This window comes from Pollachius pollachius (assembly GCF_949987615.1).
Source record: "Pollachius pollachius genome assembly, chromosome: 5".
Taxonomy (NCBI): Eukaryota; Metazoa; Chordata; class Actinopteri; order Gadiformes; family Gadidae; genus Pollachius; species Pollachius pollachius.
Genome location: NC_136938.1, coordinates 28962875 through 28978630, shown reverse-complemented (window position 1 = coordinate 28978630; position 15756 = coordinate 28962875). Strand labels below are relative to the sequence as shown.

General features: G+C 45.8%; 1 protein-coding gene across 1 annotated transcript; it reads right to left on the bottom strand.

Annotated features, from left to right (window-relative positions):
* Positions 1–471: 471 nt before the first annotated feature.
* Positions 472–9361, bottom strand: hsd17b12b (hydroxysteroid (17-beta) dehydrogenase 12b). The gene is made up of 11 exons (XM_079736936.1): positions 9024–9361; positions 7007–7053; positions 6805–6880; positions 6585–6692; positions 6258–6322; positions 5660–5704; positions 5475–5509; positions 5283–5364; positions 4500–4565; positions 3750–3899; positions 472–611 (listed from the first exon to the last, which is right to left on the bottom strand). The coding sequence occupies exons 1-11, from the start codon at positions 9208–9210 to the stop codon at positions 504–506; spliced, it is 969 nt and encodes a 322-aa protein (XP_079593062.1). The 5' UTR covers positions 9211–9361; the 3' UTR covers positions 472–503.
* Between the last annotated feature and the right edge of the window lie 6395 nt (positions 9362–15756).

Genomic DNA, 15756 nt, shown 5'->3' with positions numbered 1-15756 from the left:
CTCCTCCCCCCCTCCTCCTCCTCTCCTCCTCCTCTCCTCCCCCCCTCCTCCTCCTCTCCTCCTCCCCTCTCCTCCTCCTCTCCTCCTCCCCCGCTCCTCCTCCTCTCCTCCTCCCCCGCTCCTCCTCCTCTCCTCTCCTCTCCTCCTCCTCTCTACTCCTCTCCTCCTCCCCCTCTCCTCCTCCCCTCCTCCCCTCCCCCCTCCCCCTCCTCCTCCTCCTCCTCCTCTCCTCCTCCTCTTCTCCTCCTCCTCCTCCTCCCCTCTCCTCCTCCTCCTCTCCTCCTCCCTACTCCTCTCCTCCTCCTCCTCTCCTCCTCCCTACTCCTCTCCTCCTCCTCCTCCTCCTCCTCCTCCTATCCTCCTCCTCCTCCTCCTCCTCTCCTCCGCCTCCTCCTCTCCTCCTCCTCCTCCTCCTCCTCCTCCTCCTCCTCCTCCTCCTCCTCTCCTCCTCCTCCTCTCCTCCTCCTGCTCCTCTCCTCCACCTCCTCCTCCTCCTGGTGGCTCTAGCCCTGCTTCTGCTTCTTGAGGTAGTGGGCGCGCTGGGAGACCATCATGCCCATCATGTAGGAGGTGACCAGCTTGGCGGGGAGGAGCACCGTGGTGACCCAGCCCTGGGGAGGAGGAACGACATCAGCTGCTGCTCCCTGGAGCCGTGCACTCTGAGGGCCGCACTCTGAGGGCCGCACTCAAAGGGCTGCACTCTGAGGGCCGCACTCTGAGGGCCGCACTCTGAGGGCCGCACTCTGAGGGCCGCACTCTGAGGGCCGCACTCTGAGGGCCGCACTCTGAGGGCCACACTCTGAGGGCCACACTCTGAGGGCCGCACTCTGAGGGCCGCACTCTGAGGGCCGCACTCTGAGGGCCGCACTCTGAGGGCCGCACTCTGAGGGCCGCACTCTGAGGGCCGCACTCTGAGGGCCGCACTCTGAGGGCCACACTCTGAGGGCCACACTCTGAGGGCCACACTCTGAGGGCCACACTCAAAGGGCTGCACTTAAAGGGCCACACTTAAAGGGCCACACTTAAAGCGCCTTCACTTAAAGCGCCTTCACTTAAAGCGCCTTCACTTAAAGATGGCGGTGTTGCCACTCAGTCACCTCCAAACGAGCGGGTTGTAAACCCACTCAGGATTATCTTTATTGATAAAACATGACAGAGCAGATTGGGATGATAACGTTATTATATTGATAAGAAGGGAGGGTTCTATATCATTATATTGATAAGAAGGGAGGGTTCTATATCATATTGATAAGGGAAGGTTCTATATCATTATATTGATAAGAAGGGAGGGTTCTATACCATTATATTGATAAGAAGGGAGGGTTCTATATCATATTGATAAGGGAAGGTTCTATATCATTATATTGATAAGGGAGAGTTCTATATCATTATATTGATAAGAAGGGAGGGTTCTATAACATTATATTGATAAGAAGGGAGGGTTCTATACCATTATATTGATAAGGGAGGGTTCTATATCATTATATTGATAAGAAGGGAGGGTTCTATACCATTATATTGATAAGGGAGGGTTCTATATCATTATATTGATAAGAAGGGAGGGTTCTATATCATTATATTGATAAGGGAGAGTTCTATATCATTATATTGATAAGGGAGAGTTCTATATCATTATATTGATAAGGAAGCGTTCTATATCATTATATTGATAAGAAGGGAGGGTTCTATACCATTATATTGATAAGAAGGGAGGGTTCTATACCATTATATTGATAAGAAGGGAGGGTTCTATGTCGTTATATTGATAAGAAGGGAGGGTTCTATATCATTATATTGATAAGGGAGAGTTCTACATCATTATATTGATAAGAAGGGAGGGTTCTATGTCGTTATATTGATAAGAAGGGAGGGTTCTATATCATTATATTGATAAGGGAGAGTTCTATATCATTATATTGATAAGAAGGGAGGGTTTTATACCATTATATTGATAAGAAGGGAGGGTTCTATACCATTATATTGATAAGAAGGGAGGGTTCTATATCATTATATTGATTAGAAGGCGAGGGTTCTATATCATTATATTGATAAGGGAGAGTTCTATATCATTATATTGATAAGGGAGAGTTCTATATCATTATATTGATAAGGGAGAGTTCTATACCATTATATTGATCAGAAGGGAGAGTTCTATACCATTATATTGATAAGAAGGGAGGGTTCTATATCATTATATTGATAAGAAGGGAGAGTTCTATAACATTATATTGACAAGAAGGGAGGGTCCTATATCATTATATTGATAAGAAGGGAGGGTTCTATATCATTATATTGATAAGGGAGAGTTCTATATCATTATATTGATAAGAAGGGAGGGTTCTATACCATTATATTGATAAGGGAGAGTTCTATACCATTATATTGATAAGAAGGGAGAGTTCTATACCATTATATTGATCAGAAGGGAAAGTTCTATACCATTATATTGATAAGAAGGGAGAGTTCTATACCATTATACTGATAAGAAGGGAGAGTTCTATATCATTATATTGATAAGAAGGGAGGGTTCTATGTCGTTATATTGATAAGAAGGGAGGGTCTATATCATTATATTGATAAGAAGGGAGGGTTCTATACCATTATATTGATAAGGGAGAGTTCTATACCATTATATTGATAAGAAGGGAGGGTTCTATATCATTTGTAATGATAAGAAGGGAGGGTTCTATGTCGTTATATTGATAAGAAGGGAGAGTTCTATATCATTATATTGATAAGGGAGAGTTCTATACCATTATATTGATAAGAAGGGACAGTTCTATACCATTATATTGATAAGAAGGGAGAGTTCTATACCATTATATTGATAAGAAGGGAGGGTTCTATGTCTTTATATTGATAAGAAGGGAGGGTTCTATATCGTTATATTGATAAGAAGGGAGGGCTCTATACCATTATATTGATAAGGGAGAGTTATATACCATTATATTGATAAGAAGGGAGGGTCCTATATCATTATATTGATAAGAAGGGAGAGTTCTATACCATTATATTGATAAGAAGGGAGAGTTCTATATCATTATATTGATAAGAAGGGAGGGTTCTATGTCGTTATATTGATAAGAAGGGAGAGTTCTATATCATTATATTGATAAGGGAGAGTTCTATACCATTATATTGATAAGAAGGGAGGGTTCTATGTCGTTATATTGATAAGAAGGGAGGGTTCTATATCATTATATTGATAAGGGAGGGTTCTATACCATTATATTGATAAGAAGGGAGAGTTCTATACCATTATATTGATAAGAAAGGAGAGTTCTATACCATTATATTGATAAGAAGGGAGGGTTCTATATCATTATATTGATAAGGGAGGGTTCTATACCATTATATTGATAAGAAGGGAGAGTTCTATACCATTATATTGATAAGAAGGGAGGGTTCTATACCATTATATTGATAAGAAGGGAGGGTTCTATACCATTATATTGATAAGAAGGGAGAGTTCTATACCATTATATTGATAAGAAGGGAGAGTTCTATACCATTATATTGATCAGAAGGGAGGGTCCTATATCATTATATTGATAAGGGAGGGTTCTATACCATTATATTGATAAGAAGGGAGAGTTCTATACCATTATATTGATCAGAAGGGAGGGTTCTATATCATTATATTGATAAGGGAGGGTTCTATACCATTATATTGATAAGAAGGGAGAGTTCTATACCATTATATTGATATATTGTTCTATGTCGTTATATTGATAAGAAGCAGGACTCACGAGGACGGCGTGGGGGAAGTAGCCGCTGGTCTGGCTCTGCAGCCCCACCGTTCCCAGCGCCGCCGCCACGTAGCGCTGGGGCGTCGGCTTGTCCAGCGTGGCACGGCGGATCTTACTGAGCTTGGTCGCCACGAAGGACGGCAGCACGCTCTGAGGGGGAGGAGTCAGAACATCAGTAACGCTCTGAGGGGGAGGAGTCAGACAGTAACGCTCTGAGGGGGAGGAGTCAGTCAGCCAGTAACGCTGAGGGGGAGGAGTCAGACAGTCAGTAACGCTGAGGGGGAGGAGTCAGACAGCCAGTAACGCTGAGGGGAGGAGTCAGACAGTCAGTAACGCTGAGGGGGAGGAGTCAGACAGACACTAACGCTGAGGGGGAGGAGTCAGTGTTAAGGGTTAGTGACTAACTGAGGTGAGAGGGGGGGAGGTCAAACCAAGGAGACTCTGAATTCATTCAAACCACAACCTTTCTACCGACTAAGAGCTTGATCAGTAGAATGTCAAGTAGAGTCAAGCTGATTGGGTGCCGGCCTTAACGGTGTTAAGTAGTTTCATTCTGATTGGACGCCGGCACTACCGATGTTGAGTAGGTTCCTTCTGATTGGGCACCGACCCTACCGATGTTAAGTAGGTTCATTCTGATTGGACGCCGGCACTAACGGCGTTCAGCATGTCATTGGTTCCTGAACCTCCTCAGCCCGGGGGCGGTCCAGTGCTCTTCCTCAGACCCCCCAGGGGGTCTGGTGGACTCACCTGGATGATGATTCCCTGGCTCTTGTACTCGGCCTCCAAACCCCGCGAGAAGAAATCCACAAAGGCCTGAGGAGACAGGAGACAGGAGACGGGAGAAAGGAGGCAGGAGACAACGTACGTTAAGAATCGCTCAGCCACACACCAAACAGAGAGGAGGAACCCTTTACACCTGCTCCTCCTCCATGAGGAGGAGCAGCAGGTAGAGACTAACCATGAGAGCTTTTTAATTAAACAATGCAGTAGAAGCTGTTCGGTGTTCAGAGCCTCGCAGGAGAACGCTCCATCTGGGCCACACTGATGTCATCCATCACACACAGGAAGTGACATCACTTAAGGCACTAATATCAGCAATAAAACATTGGAACACACAGTTTGACGGTGGGTGCTTCAATTTCAGGGGAGATATTATGGTCTAGAGGAGTTCCAAGTGCACTTGTACCTTCTCTTCCCAATCAAGAGACACTTCAGAAGGAAGAGAAGACATGGGAGGTAATTAGCAGCTCTGCCAAAAGGACGCATGCGTCATCAGTGTTTCCCCAGAAGATGTCTTAGTCAAGGTGGGGGGGGCGCCGCCATTCAAAAGCTTCATGGCACGACTATTGTTGTGAACAGTATTACCGATGCATTATTTATAACTAACCCTTTCTTTTTTGTACCTGATGGAAGTATGTTTTCTTTCCCTCCGAGAGTTTGGTACTTTGTAAATGCATAATAATTTAAAAATATTCATTAAAAAAAACCAAAATAAATCTATGTTTGGACGTCCTCCCTCAGGTCGCTCACCTTGCTCGCAGAGTAGAGGGTGAGCAGGGGGACGGGGGTCAGGGCGCTGGCAGAGGAGATGTTCAGGATGGCCCCCTTCTTCCTGAGGACACAGAGAGTTACACCGATGCCACTCTGCAGGGGGGGGCGCCTCTAAACCAGCGGCCCCGTTACCCACGTGATGGAGACGTCTAGCATAAAGACTGTTCATACCTCTGGACCATTCTGGGGAGAACCAGACTGGTCATCTGGAGCCGCCGTGAGGGAGGGGGAGGGAGGAGAACGGTCAGAGGTTAGACAGCAGGCCATGGGTCATGAGAGACAAGGGGAGACTAGACTGAGAGACAAAGAGCCTCTCTGGGCACCGTGTGTGTGTGTGGGGGGGGGGGGGGGCGTACCTGGCACACGGAGGTGATGTTGACGTTGATCAAGGTGTTGATGAACTGAAGAGAAAGAGGAACAATAAACACACGCTGAACCACAGCAACCCCAACCAGAGCTACTCTGTTATTCATCAGCTCTACTGATGGATTCAAATGTAAACAGGGCTCAATAAACACAAAACGAGAAACAGGGAACTCAATGGGGTCCCAAGGAGACCGAGTCTCCCCCCGGAGGAGGGGAGGGGAGGGGAGGAGGGGATTACAGCAGACATTAACAGGACGTCTTAATGATCACTTTCAGAGCAGAGCCTTTAAACTTTACGGCACTGACCCACGCCTTGAAGGAAATGCTGAGGCACACTTTGACAATGTGGAAAGTGCATGTTGCATGCATATATATATATATATATAATTTAATACAAATGAAATATCTTCCCTGCATGGTGACATGCCTCTTACATTGCTAAAAGTGTGCCTCAGCATTTCCTTCAAACATTAAAGTGTACTCTAAAGCACAGCGACTATATTTCTGGTAGATTCTGCATGTGCTTCGTCCTCCACATCATGGGCCCATTCTGACGTTGAACACGGAGCGCTATCTGTGTAGACGTACACTGTCCAGGTTGGGGATGCTCAGGAAGAACTCGGGGTACCCGTAGGAGACGCCCACGTTGTTCACTGAGGACCGAAGAACAGAGCGCACAACAATCGTCAGTCAGTCGTATTCCAGGACTCAATGCTGCACAAAACTTCAATAAGATCAGAGTACACAGTGGACTGAAATACTATCATCAGTCTTAAGAGGGCAGCAGAGCTCCAATTAGATATCATCACCTGACCGACTGAATGTGTTCAGATGCATCACTAATATAAGTTTACCTCCTGCGTTTCTTTATCACACACACACACACACACACTTAAAGAAAAGGTCAAGCCTCACCCAGTACCCCTATCTCCAGGCCAGCCAGTCCCTCTTCGATCTTGGGGTAGATGTCTCTGGTACTGAAGTCAGCTGCGATGGTTTTGGTTTGCACCTCACACTTACTCTCTGAGGAGAAAGAAGAAAGGCATGTTTACACTAATAAAGTACAACACTCATTTACATTTAAAGACCACATTTACGTCCAAGAGAACAAACACAAACACACACACAAACACACCTATGGCCTTGGACACGTCGTCCAGCTTCTCCTGGGATCGGCTGATCAGGACGATGTTGAACCCTTTGCGGGCCAGCTGAGAGGGGAGGAGGAGAGAGGGGAGAGGGGGAGAGACAGGTGAGGGGTGAGACAGGGGGACACCAGGAGAGGATGACACTGATCTCACCCCAGACACCCCTCAGTCGTCCCTCAGGAGCCTTACCTCCTCTGCGTAGGCCTTCCCGATCCCGTCCGTGGCTCCGGTAACCACTAGAACACAAGGAACCAGACAGAGGATGAGAGGAGAGATAGAGGAACCTCAACACTAGCCCCATCCTCCAGTCACTAGAACACAAGGAACCAGACAGAGGATGAGAGGAGAGATAGAGGAACCTCAACACTAGCCCCATCCTCCAGTCACTAGAACACAAGGAACCAGACAGAGGATGAGAGGAGAGATAGAGGAACCTCAACACTAGCCCATCCTCCAGTCACTAGAACACAAGGAACCAGAGGATGAGAGGAGAGATAGAGGAACCTCAACACTAGCCCCATCCTCCAGTCACTAGAACACAAGGAACCAGAGGATGAGAGGAGAGATAGAGGAACCTCAACACTAGCCCCATCCTCCAGTCACTAGAACACAAGGAACCAGAGGATGAGAGGAGAGATAGAGGAACCTCAACAGTAGCCCCAATCTCCCAGGTAGAGGGGCTGACCTTCCCTCTACTAATCCCTGTGTTCCTATCAGAGAAGATACAAGCGGAGAACACCCTCCTGAGTTGGGGACGAGTTGTACAGAAAGGAACACCGTGATTACTAGTATAAAATGTGCAAGCGCATCCAAGGCTTGTGTTACTCCGAGTTCCTCGATACTATCAGTTTGGTGTTACACTGAGTCACGTATCATGTGTCTCAGACCCATCACAGCGTTGGAACCGCTGAATATTCAAGCGTAGAGAAACAAGAGCTTCAGTGTGAAACAGCAGCCAGACAGAGCAGCCATGTCTCCCTCCTACTAGGGTGAGACACACACACACGTTTGTATGTGACACACAATCCCGTGTGTGTCTCTCTCACACACAGTTGTGACAGCAAATGAATGAATGAATTGGTGACTGTACTGTAGTTGCATAATCAAGCCATTCACTCAGGAGAGAGCGAGAGCAAGCGAGCGAATGAGAGAGAGAATATTTTGGTCTTGCCCCCAAAAATAGGATGTTTTGATGTCATCCAAAAGTCTTATTGTTCTTATGCAAGCAGGTGAGATATCAGATGTTACAGTCTAGCTCACTCAAGGGACAAACCAATGTGAATATTGTGTGATATTTAGAGAGGAGAATGTTGGTACAATATAAACAAGAATGCAGTTCTACGAGTTGGACTTGTAGGAGTAGAAGTCTACAGGTGGGACTTGTAGAACCACATATTGTGATTCTGGAGGGCTTCATGCTGCAGAGTCAACGTGGTAACTCAAGGCCAGTGCGCCAACTGCCTTCAGCTACCTGGTTCCACAGCTAGCTGCTAGTGGTCCCTGAGCTAGCAGCTAGCTGCTGGTGGTCCCTGAGCTAGCAGCTAGCGGCTGGTGGTCCCTGAGCTAGCAGCTAGCGGCTAGTGGTCCCTGAGCTAGCAGCTAGCTGCTGGTGGTCCCTGAGCTAGCAGCTAGCTGCTGGTGGTCCCTGAGCTAGCAGCTACCCCCCAGCCTACTCTCCCCCACTAGTCTCTCCCCCACTAGCCTCTCTCCCACTAGCCTCTCCCCCACTAGCCTCTCCCCCACTAGTCTCTCTCCCACTAGCCTCTCCCCCACTAGCCTCTCTCCCACTAGTCTCTCTCCCACTAGCCTCTCCCCCACTAGTCTCTCTCCCACTAGTCTCTCTCCCACTAGCCTCTCCCCCACTAGTCTCTCTCCCACTAGTCTCTCTCCCACTAGCCTCTCCCCCACTAGTCTCTCTCCCACTAGCCTCTCCCCCACTAACCTCTCCCCCACTAACCTCCCCCCCTGCCCCTCCCGCTAGTCTCTCCCCCCCAGCCCCTCCTCTACTAGTCCGCCGTGGTGCAGACTCTACGGTCGGCCTGTGTGCGTTCGTGTGCCGCCTGATCTGATGGACAGACGGACCACCGACGGTCAGAGCGTTGACCCGCCGCCTCCTCCCCTACCGTCACCACGGAGGGCGGATAACGACCTGCCCACTGCCCGGGGACACCAGCCGCCCGTTCCCCAGCACCCAGACCCGCCTCACCTGCCCACTGCCCGAGGCTCCCCGGGGACACCAGCCGCCCGTTCCCCAGGACCCAGACCCGCAGTCCGGCCAGCAGCCACCCCGCCGCGCGCACCGCGAGCCAGGCGGCCGTCAGCGCGCCGAGCACGAGCAGGGGCGCCTCGGCCGCGCGCAGCGCCTCCAGACCGTCCGCCAGCATGCTGCACATGCTGCTCAACGCAGACTGAAGAACGATGAGTTGACTAAACAACACGGACGGAGGACCGATTAGTTAACTGAATACCGCGGAGAGTTAACTAAAGATCACCCAGTTAACCGGAGGAGCGGCTCCGAGCGCACAGGAGCTACGGGACGATGGAATACAGAAGTCTCGAAATGACGTTTCCGGGTTGGGCTCGGTGCTGCTCGATGCTGATTGGTTGAGAACAGCCCCGGTCTCCTCTATTGGTCGAGGCAGAAGACAGGTGATCGCCTTACTGATGCTCAGCAGCGCCTCCGGAAGGGGATTATTTCGAGTCTTTACTTCTGTTTGCTGTTCAAAGCCTCCGCACTGCTCCTCCATGAAGCTTTAAAAAATAATAAAATTAAAATAAAAATAATAAAAATTCATTTAAAGTTAAGTCTAGATGCAATCTACTAGATACAATGTACACAACGTACTAAAAGTAGCCTCAATACAAAAGTAATTTCAAAACATAGAGGCTTTCTGCTTTCCTAACCACCTAAATATATTTTACATTACAATATTGCAATATAGGCCTTCCTTTATTGATAACAATCTGATTTCCTCTTATACATTGGATTTCAACCCTGGCCTGGCGTCGTCCAACCTGTAGATCCATAATGGCTCAGACCCTCTGATTGGCCGATTCAAATGTTGTAATTGTTAACGATGTAAACATCGCAGGCTTGGTCTTCTAACAGGGAGAGGGACTCTGATCCATCATGCCATAATGTCAAATTAAAGTCACAATGACGATCAAGACAACAAAGAAAATAATGACCAGGTTGACCTTCAGATCTATAAAGCCCTCATACACCAACGATGAGGAATAGAGTCAAAGGTGAGGAGGACGGGTGGGGAGGATGGAGACGTCTGATGAAGGCTTTACTGGAACACAAAACAATCTCTAGGAAAATGACTTCATGCTTTGTGAAGATAAGCAGCGGACACACGGTGGGGGCGTGAACAGAGAGGCTGTCTGTGTGCAGTGAGGCAGGTCTGTGTTAAGCTGGGATGTTGTCTGAGCCGTTGAGCTCACAAATGTAGGCCAACAGCGCCCCAACATGGATGTTTGTCATTTTTTTGCATTACATCATCAGACTCACTGCACTAAGGGAGATAGAAGCGGCCACACAGCCCTCTGCACGCGGACAGGTAGCGTAAGAGTGACAGATCTCAGTGGACAGATGGCCTCTCATTCTATTCCTGGAAGAGACAGCGTCTTACAGAGCAGCCATCACCACCAGCATGTTTCAAACAGGTTCCAACAGAAGGCTGGGATGGTATTAACATGCTGTACACCAAAAGTACTTCATTTAATTTATTCACAACCAGGACTTTTCTACTGTCTAACAGGCTGATAAGAAGAAAGTCAAGCAGATCGTTCTTCCTCCTCCTCTCCTCCATGAGGAGGAACAGCAGGTTGAGACTAAACATGAGGGATTTTTAATTACACAACGCAGTAGAAGCTGTTTGCTGTTCAGAGCCTCGGAGGAGAACGCTCCATCTGGGGCACAGTTATGTCATCCATCACACACAGGAAGTGACATCACTTAAGGCACTAATATCAGCTTATGGAAACTACATGTGGCTGTTGAACTGAGCAAACACACACACACACACACACACACACACACACACACACACACTCACCCACAAACAGAGAGAGAGAGTGTATATCTTCTCTGACAGTATTTCCACGGTGTGTGGAGGTTGTTCTGGACAGTTGTTGATGATGGGTCCGAGGTGCTCGGCCTGCCGGTGATGACAGGGAAACAACGGCCGGTTATTTTTAGCCGTTTTAAGAATGAACTGAAGAGGAAGGGGGGGGGTCCCCTTCACTCCCATAAAACAATCTGTGTTTACAGTGGAGTAGGTCAGCCGAGGACTTCTGAGGACGATGTTTATTACGCAGCTGGGATGTTCTGGAGGAGCAGAGACGATGAGATACCAACCATCGTCTCCTCGGAGAAACACCCCTCTTATTATTACTATAAAAGCAGCTTTGAGGCTAAATTAATGTTTCATAGCGTTGTGCTATCTCAGGTATTGTTCACTGTTTGGAGAGATGTGCAAGAGCATCCCTATTCTGAGTTCCTGAGCCAGACAGAGCAGCCATGTCTCCCTCACTCACGGGCTACCAATAAGAGCGCACTCCTGCTAGGGTGAGACACACACACACACACACACACACACACACACACACACACACACACACACACACACACACACACACACACACGCACACACGCACACACACACACACACACACAAACACACACACACATACACACGCACACACACACGTGTGTCTCTCTCTGTGACAGCAAGTGAATGAATGACTTTGGGGCTGTACCTACTTTAGTTACATAATCAATGCATTCAATCAGTTGGGTGAGTGAGTGAAAGAGAGAGAGAGGGAGAGAGACTATGTACATTTATGAAAATGAGGGAAAAATAATATCCATAGACATTTCTAAAATATATCACTTGCTAAATAAATGAATAACTGGCGCCCTCTAACGGCAACAAAAATAAAAACAGGACAGTACTGCCTCGGCAAAAAATAAAGCGGAACCTTTAACTGAGCAGCAACCAATCAACGCGTCTTCTGGATCAGGTGAGCAGATCCAGAAACGGTCACGATTCTTCTGCATTGTGTTTTATTATTATCTATCATAATATACATATGCATTTATATGAAAATATATTTATATAGAAAAATACAAAAATAACATGGCAAATAAATGGCATGCACAGTTACTTAATATATATATAATGTTATACAATATAAATAGTTTGAGTAGAAAATAAGGATAATTCAAACTCAAACAGTATCCTCACAACTGAACCTGTAAAAAAAACCTATGTCTGTTTGTCTGTTCATCTCTCTGTAAAATGATTCACCCAGGTACACATAACATGAGTGAAAAAATATACAACCTTTTGTTTCTCAGGCTTTCATTATTTAGATTAGTGTGATTTATTGCTATGCTATGTTATCCCTTGAACCACGGTGGGTTTATGTATTGAGATGTATAAGAGTTAAAAATGGTTAAAATGCTACAGTCTAGGAAGTAAAGAATAAAGTACATTTCATGTAAGCTTATGAGTCAGTTGTCTTGCCGATGTATACACTGTATGGCAGTCCCCGATAAATACGAATACATAAATAAACATAAAGCAAGAATCCCATATTTCATTAAATAGTTATACTAAGTACACTGTAATCATCAGGTTCTCTGACGTTTCAAACAGCTGCAGAGGGCAGATGAAAGCTCACATCTTAGTCGCTATAGTCATTACCTTATATGAGTAATAAGTTGGGTTGTTTATTGGTTAAAACGTGCGCCCTCAGAGAGTGCGTGTGTACAGGGCACAGAACTTGATGCTACACCCGTTCATTAGTTTTTTAGTTCTTCAGTTTCTCTTTTAGCGTTTAATGTACTTCTTAGTATTTTGCCATTGTGTCATCGACCAGATACAGCTGCTGTAGGCAGAACATAGCATATGGGCCTTACTGGTGGATCAATAACATGTTAAGTGTAATGTGGTGATTTATGCGAAGAACAGAATAACATAATTTGAGTTGTTTTAAAATACTAGGGTTTTAACCGAGATCAATCGTATACAGTAATTAAATGGCTAATTGTGATAACAAGAAAGACATAACGGTGGCTTCTGAAGTGAGCTGACATGAGCCAGTCAGGAGACCACATGAGTCCATAGCATGACTCCGTTATATAAGAGACTCTAAAAATAGAAACACAGCCACAGTAAACACAAAGCTAAGCGGTTAGTTCAGGATCTCAAAAGAACAAAATGATATGCATGGTGTAATAAAACAGTTTATCTATGGGTCTGGAAACCACTTTAGCATCGCTTCATTGTGTCCAACTATCTATCATTACATTGGATTCCAGAACTACTGCATGTATGTTTCATCAGCCATCTAATCTTTGGAAAACATAATGAGCTGATTAAAAGAAAACTGTGTGTCTTTGTGTTTGTGTGTGTGTGTGTGTGTGTGTGTGTGTGTGTGTGTGTGTGTGTGTGTGTGTTTATGTGTGTGTGTGTGTGTGTGTGTGTGTGTGTGTTTATGTGTGTGTGTAAAGACATTCAAATGACAGCAGCATAACACTTCATTCTCTCTCCGATTCTCAGCCTATAATCACACACTAAGCGTCTGTTTATTAACTAAACACGTGGACACGAAGTAGTATTAGAAACATTTAATTACAAATTCGTAGTTTCATTCAAACAGAAAAGTGAAAAAATCCATGAAGTTATAAACACGTAGCTGTATAATACATTGGATCATAAATATCATCACCTGAAAACGACACAAACAATAGTTAATATGATATTCAATATGTCGTCATTGGGATTTGTATCATACACACACACATGCAGACATACACACACACACAAACACACACACACAATACAATGAAGCAGGCACCTACAGAGTAAAACCTTATATTTTCAGATCAAGTGCTTTGGTGACCCTCACCTCCACTGGAATACAAACCAGTTCATGATGATCCTAGTGATGCTGAGACCACACACACAATAAGGCACATTGGGATAGAAACAGGATTATGCAGAAAGACACACACAGACGTACACACTGAAATGAAATCGCTTACAATATATATACAAATATACAATATATATATATATATATATATATATATATATATTAACAGATTTCCTGAACAAGTTGTCTTACCTTTTCTTACCTTTCCCAACATTCCTATTGGTCTCAGTTTTAGTTATTCCTTGAATGAATTGAATGATCCTCTGATGACAATACTTTACTTCCCCCAGTCTCACACACACTTCACACACACAGTCCAGCTTGTATCTTCATGTTTACAGCTGTCCAAAAACATCTGTGTATGAAAATCTAGATTGTTTCTCTTTTTCTTTCTTCCCATTCAACCTTTTTCATGCTATTTAACTCATCTCATTGTCCTCCTAAACCCTCATCATCAGCCCTTACTGAACACCAACATAAACTCAGATCAGAACTCTGGTGCTGTCAATAACTCTCAATAACTCTCAATAACTCTGAATAACTCTCATTAGTATATGCTACACGTGAACCTCCTAAGATGTCGCAATTTGATTGGTTCGCTATCTCGAGATATTGGGGAGCGGGCGTGACGGTCGTCTCGTCACACTAATTAAACAAATAAATCCCGGCAAAAGGTGTTATCTTGTTTATTTTTGGAGGGTCCACGTGTAGTATATACTAAAACAATTATTCACCTCTGGCTCTGTGAATATTCACTTCGCCTTCGGCGAATAATTGTTAAACAACTTCCAATAACTCTTGATAACTCTCCATAACTCTTAATAACTCTTGATAACTCTCCATAACTCTTGATAACTCTTGATAACTCTCCATAACTCTTAATAACTCTTGATAACTCTCAATAACTATTAATAACTCTTGATAACTCTCAATAACTCTTCATAAGTCTTAATAACTCTCATAACTCTTAATAGCTTAATAACTCTTCATAACTCTCAATACCTCTCAATAACTCTCAATAACTCTTAATAACTCTTAATAAGTCTTTATAACTCTTAGTAACTCTTAATAACTCTCCATAACTCTTAATAGCTCTTAATAACGCTTAATAACTCTTAATAAATCTTAATAACTCTTAATAACTCCTAATAAATCTTAATACATCTTAAAAACTCTTAATATTCTGCTAATAAACAGAAGCAGGCAAGATGAGGACGGTTGTTTCACCTACATCCTGATTTCTGGTACCGGTGATAAGTCGACCCTGTACCATCACCCGCCCTGGTCCAGGTCTACTGGTCCAGGTCTACTGGTCCAGGTCTCTGAGGTCCAGGTCTACTGGTCCAGGTCTCTGAGGTCCAGGTCTCTGAGGTCCAGGTCTACTGGTTCAGGTCTCTGAGGTCCAGGTCTACTGGTCCAGGTCTCTGAGGTCCAGGTCTACTGGTCCAGGTCTCTGAGGTCCAGGTCTACTGGTCCAGGTCTACTGGTCCAGGTCTCTGAGGTCCAGGTCTACTGGTCCAGGTCTACTGGTCCAGGTCTCTGAGGTCCAGGTCTCTGAGGTCCAGGTCTCTGAGGTCCAGGTCTCTGAGGTCCAGGGTCTCCGCGGAGCTGCCCCCCCCCCCCTTGGCCTCTGTGTCTGCGTCCTCCACGAATGCTTTTTGGGGTAAGGGCTTCCAGACCACGATTCACAGCAAGCCCAGACCGCAAAAAGAATCGTGACGGACAATCACTGCCCCCTCCTCGCCCAGTGAACCCCTGAGGTTCATGTGTTCACAGCTCAGAGGTGGAGGCTGAACGGTGATGTAGGCTCACATGAGCAGGTGGTGGAGCTTCACACCGGCAGACCCACGGCCTCACCTCCACCTCCTCTGGAGGCCAGCGGGCCTCAGACCTCCTCCTCTGGAGGCCAGCGGGCCTCAGACCTCCTCCTCTGGAGGCCAGCGGGCCTCAGACCTCAGCCTCCTCTGGACACACCGATGACAACACCTCCT

Excerpts from the sequence above, each read along its gene's own strand:
- hsd17b12b (XM_079736936.1), bottom strand. The coding sequence starts at position 9,210 with ATGTGCAGCATGCTGGCGGACGGTCTGGAGGCGCTGCGCGCGGCCGAG. Across the intron at positions 6,881-7,006 it reads GGAAGGCCTACGCAGAGGAG|CTGGCCCGCAAAGGGTTCAA; the intron begins GTAAGGCTCCTG and ends CTCCCCTCTCAG. Across the intron at positions 4,566-5,282 it reads CCCTCTACTCTGCGAGCAAG|GCCTTTGTGGATTTCTTCTC; the intron begins GTGAGCGACCTG and ends CTGTCTCCTCAG.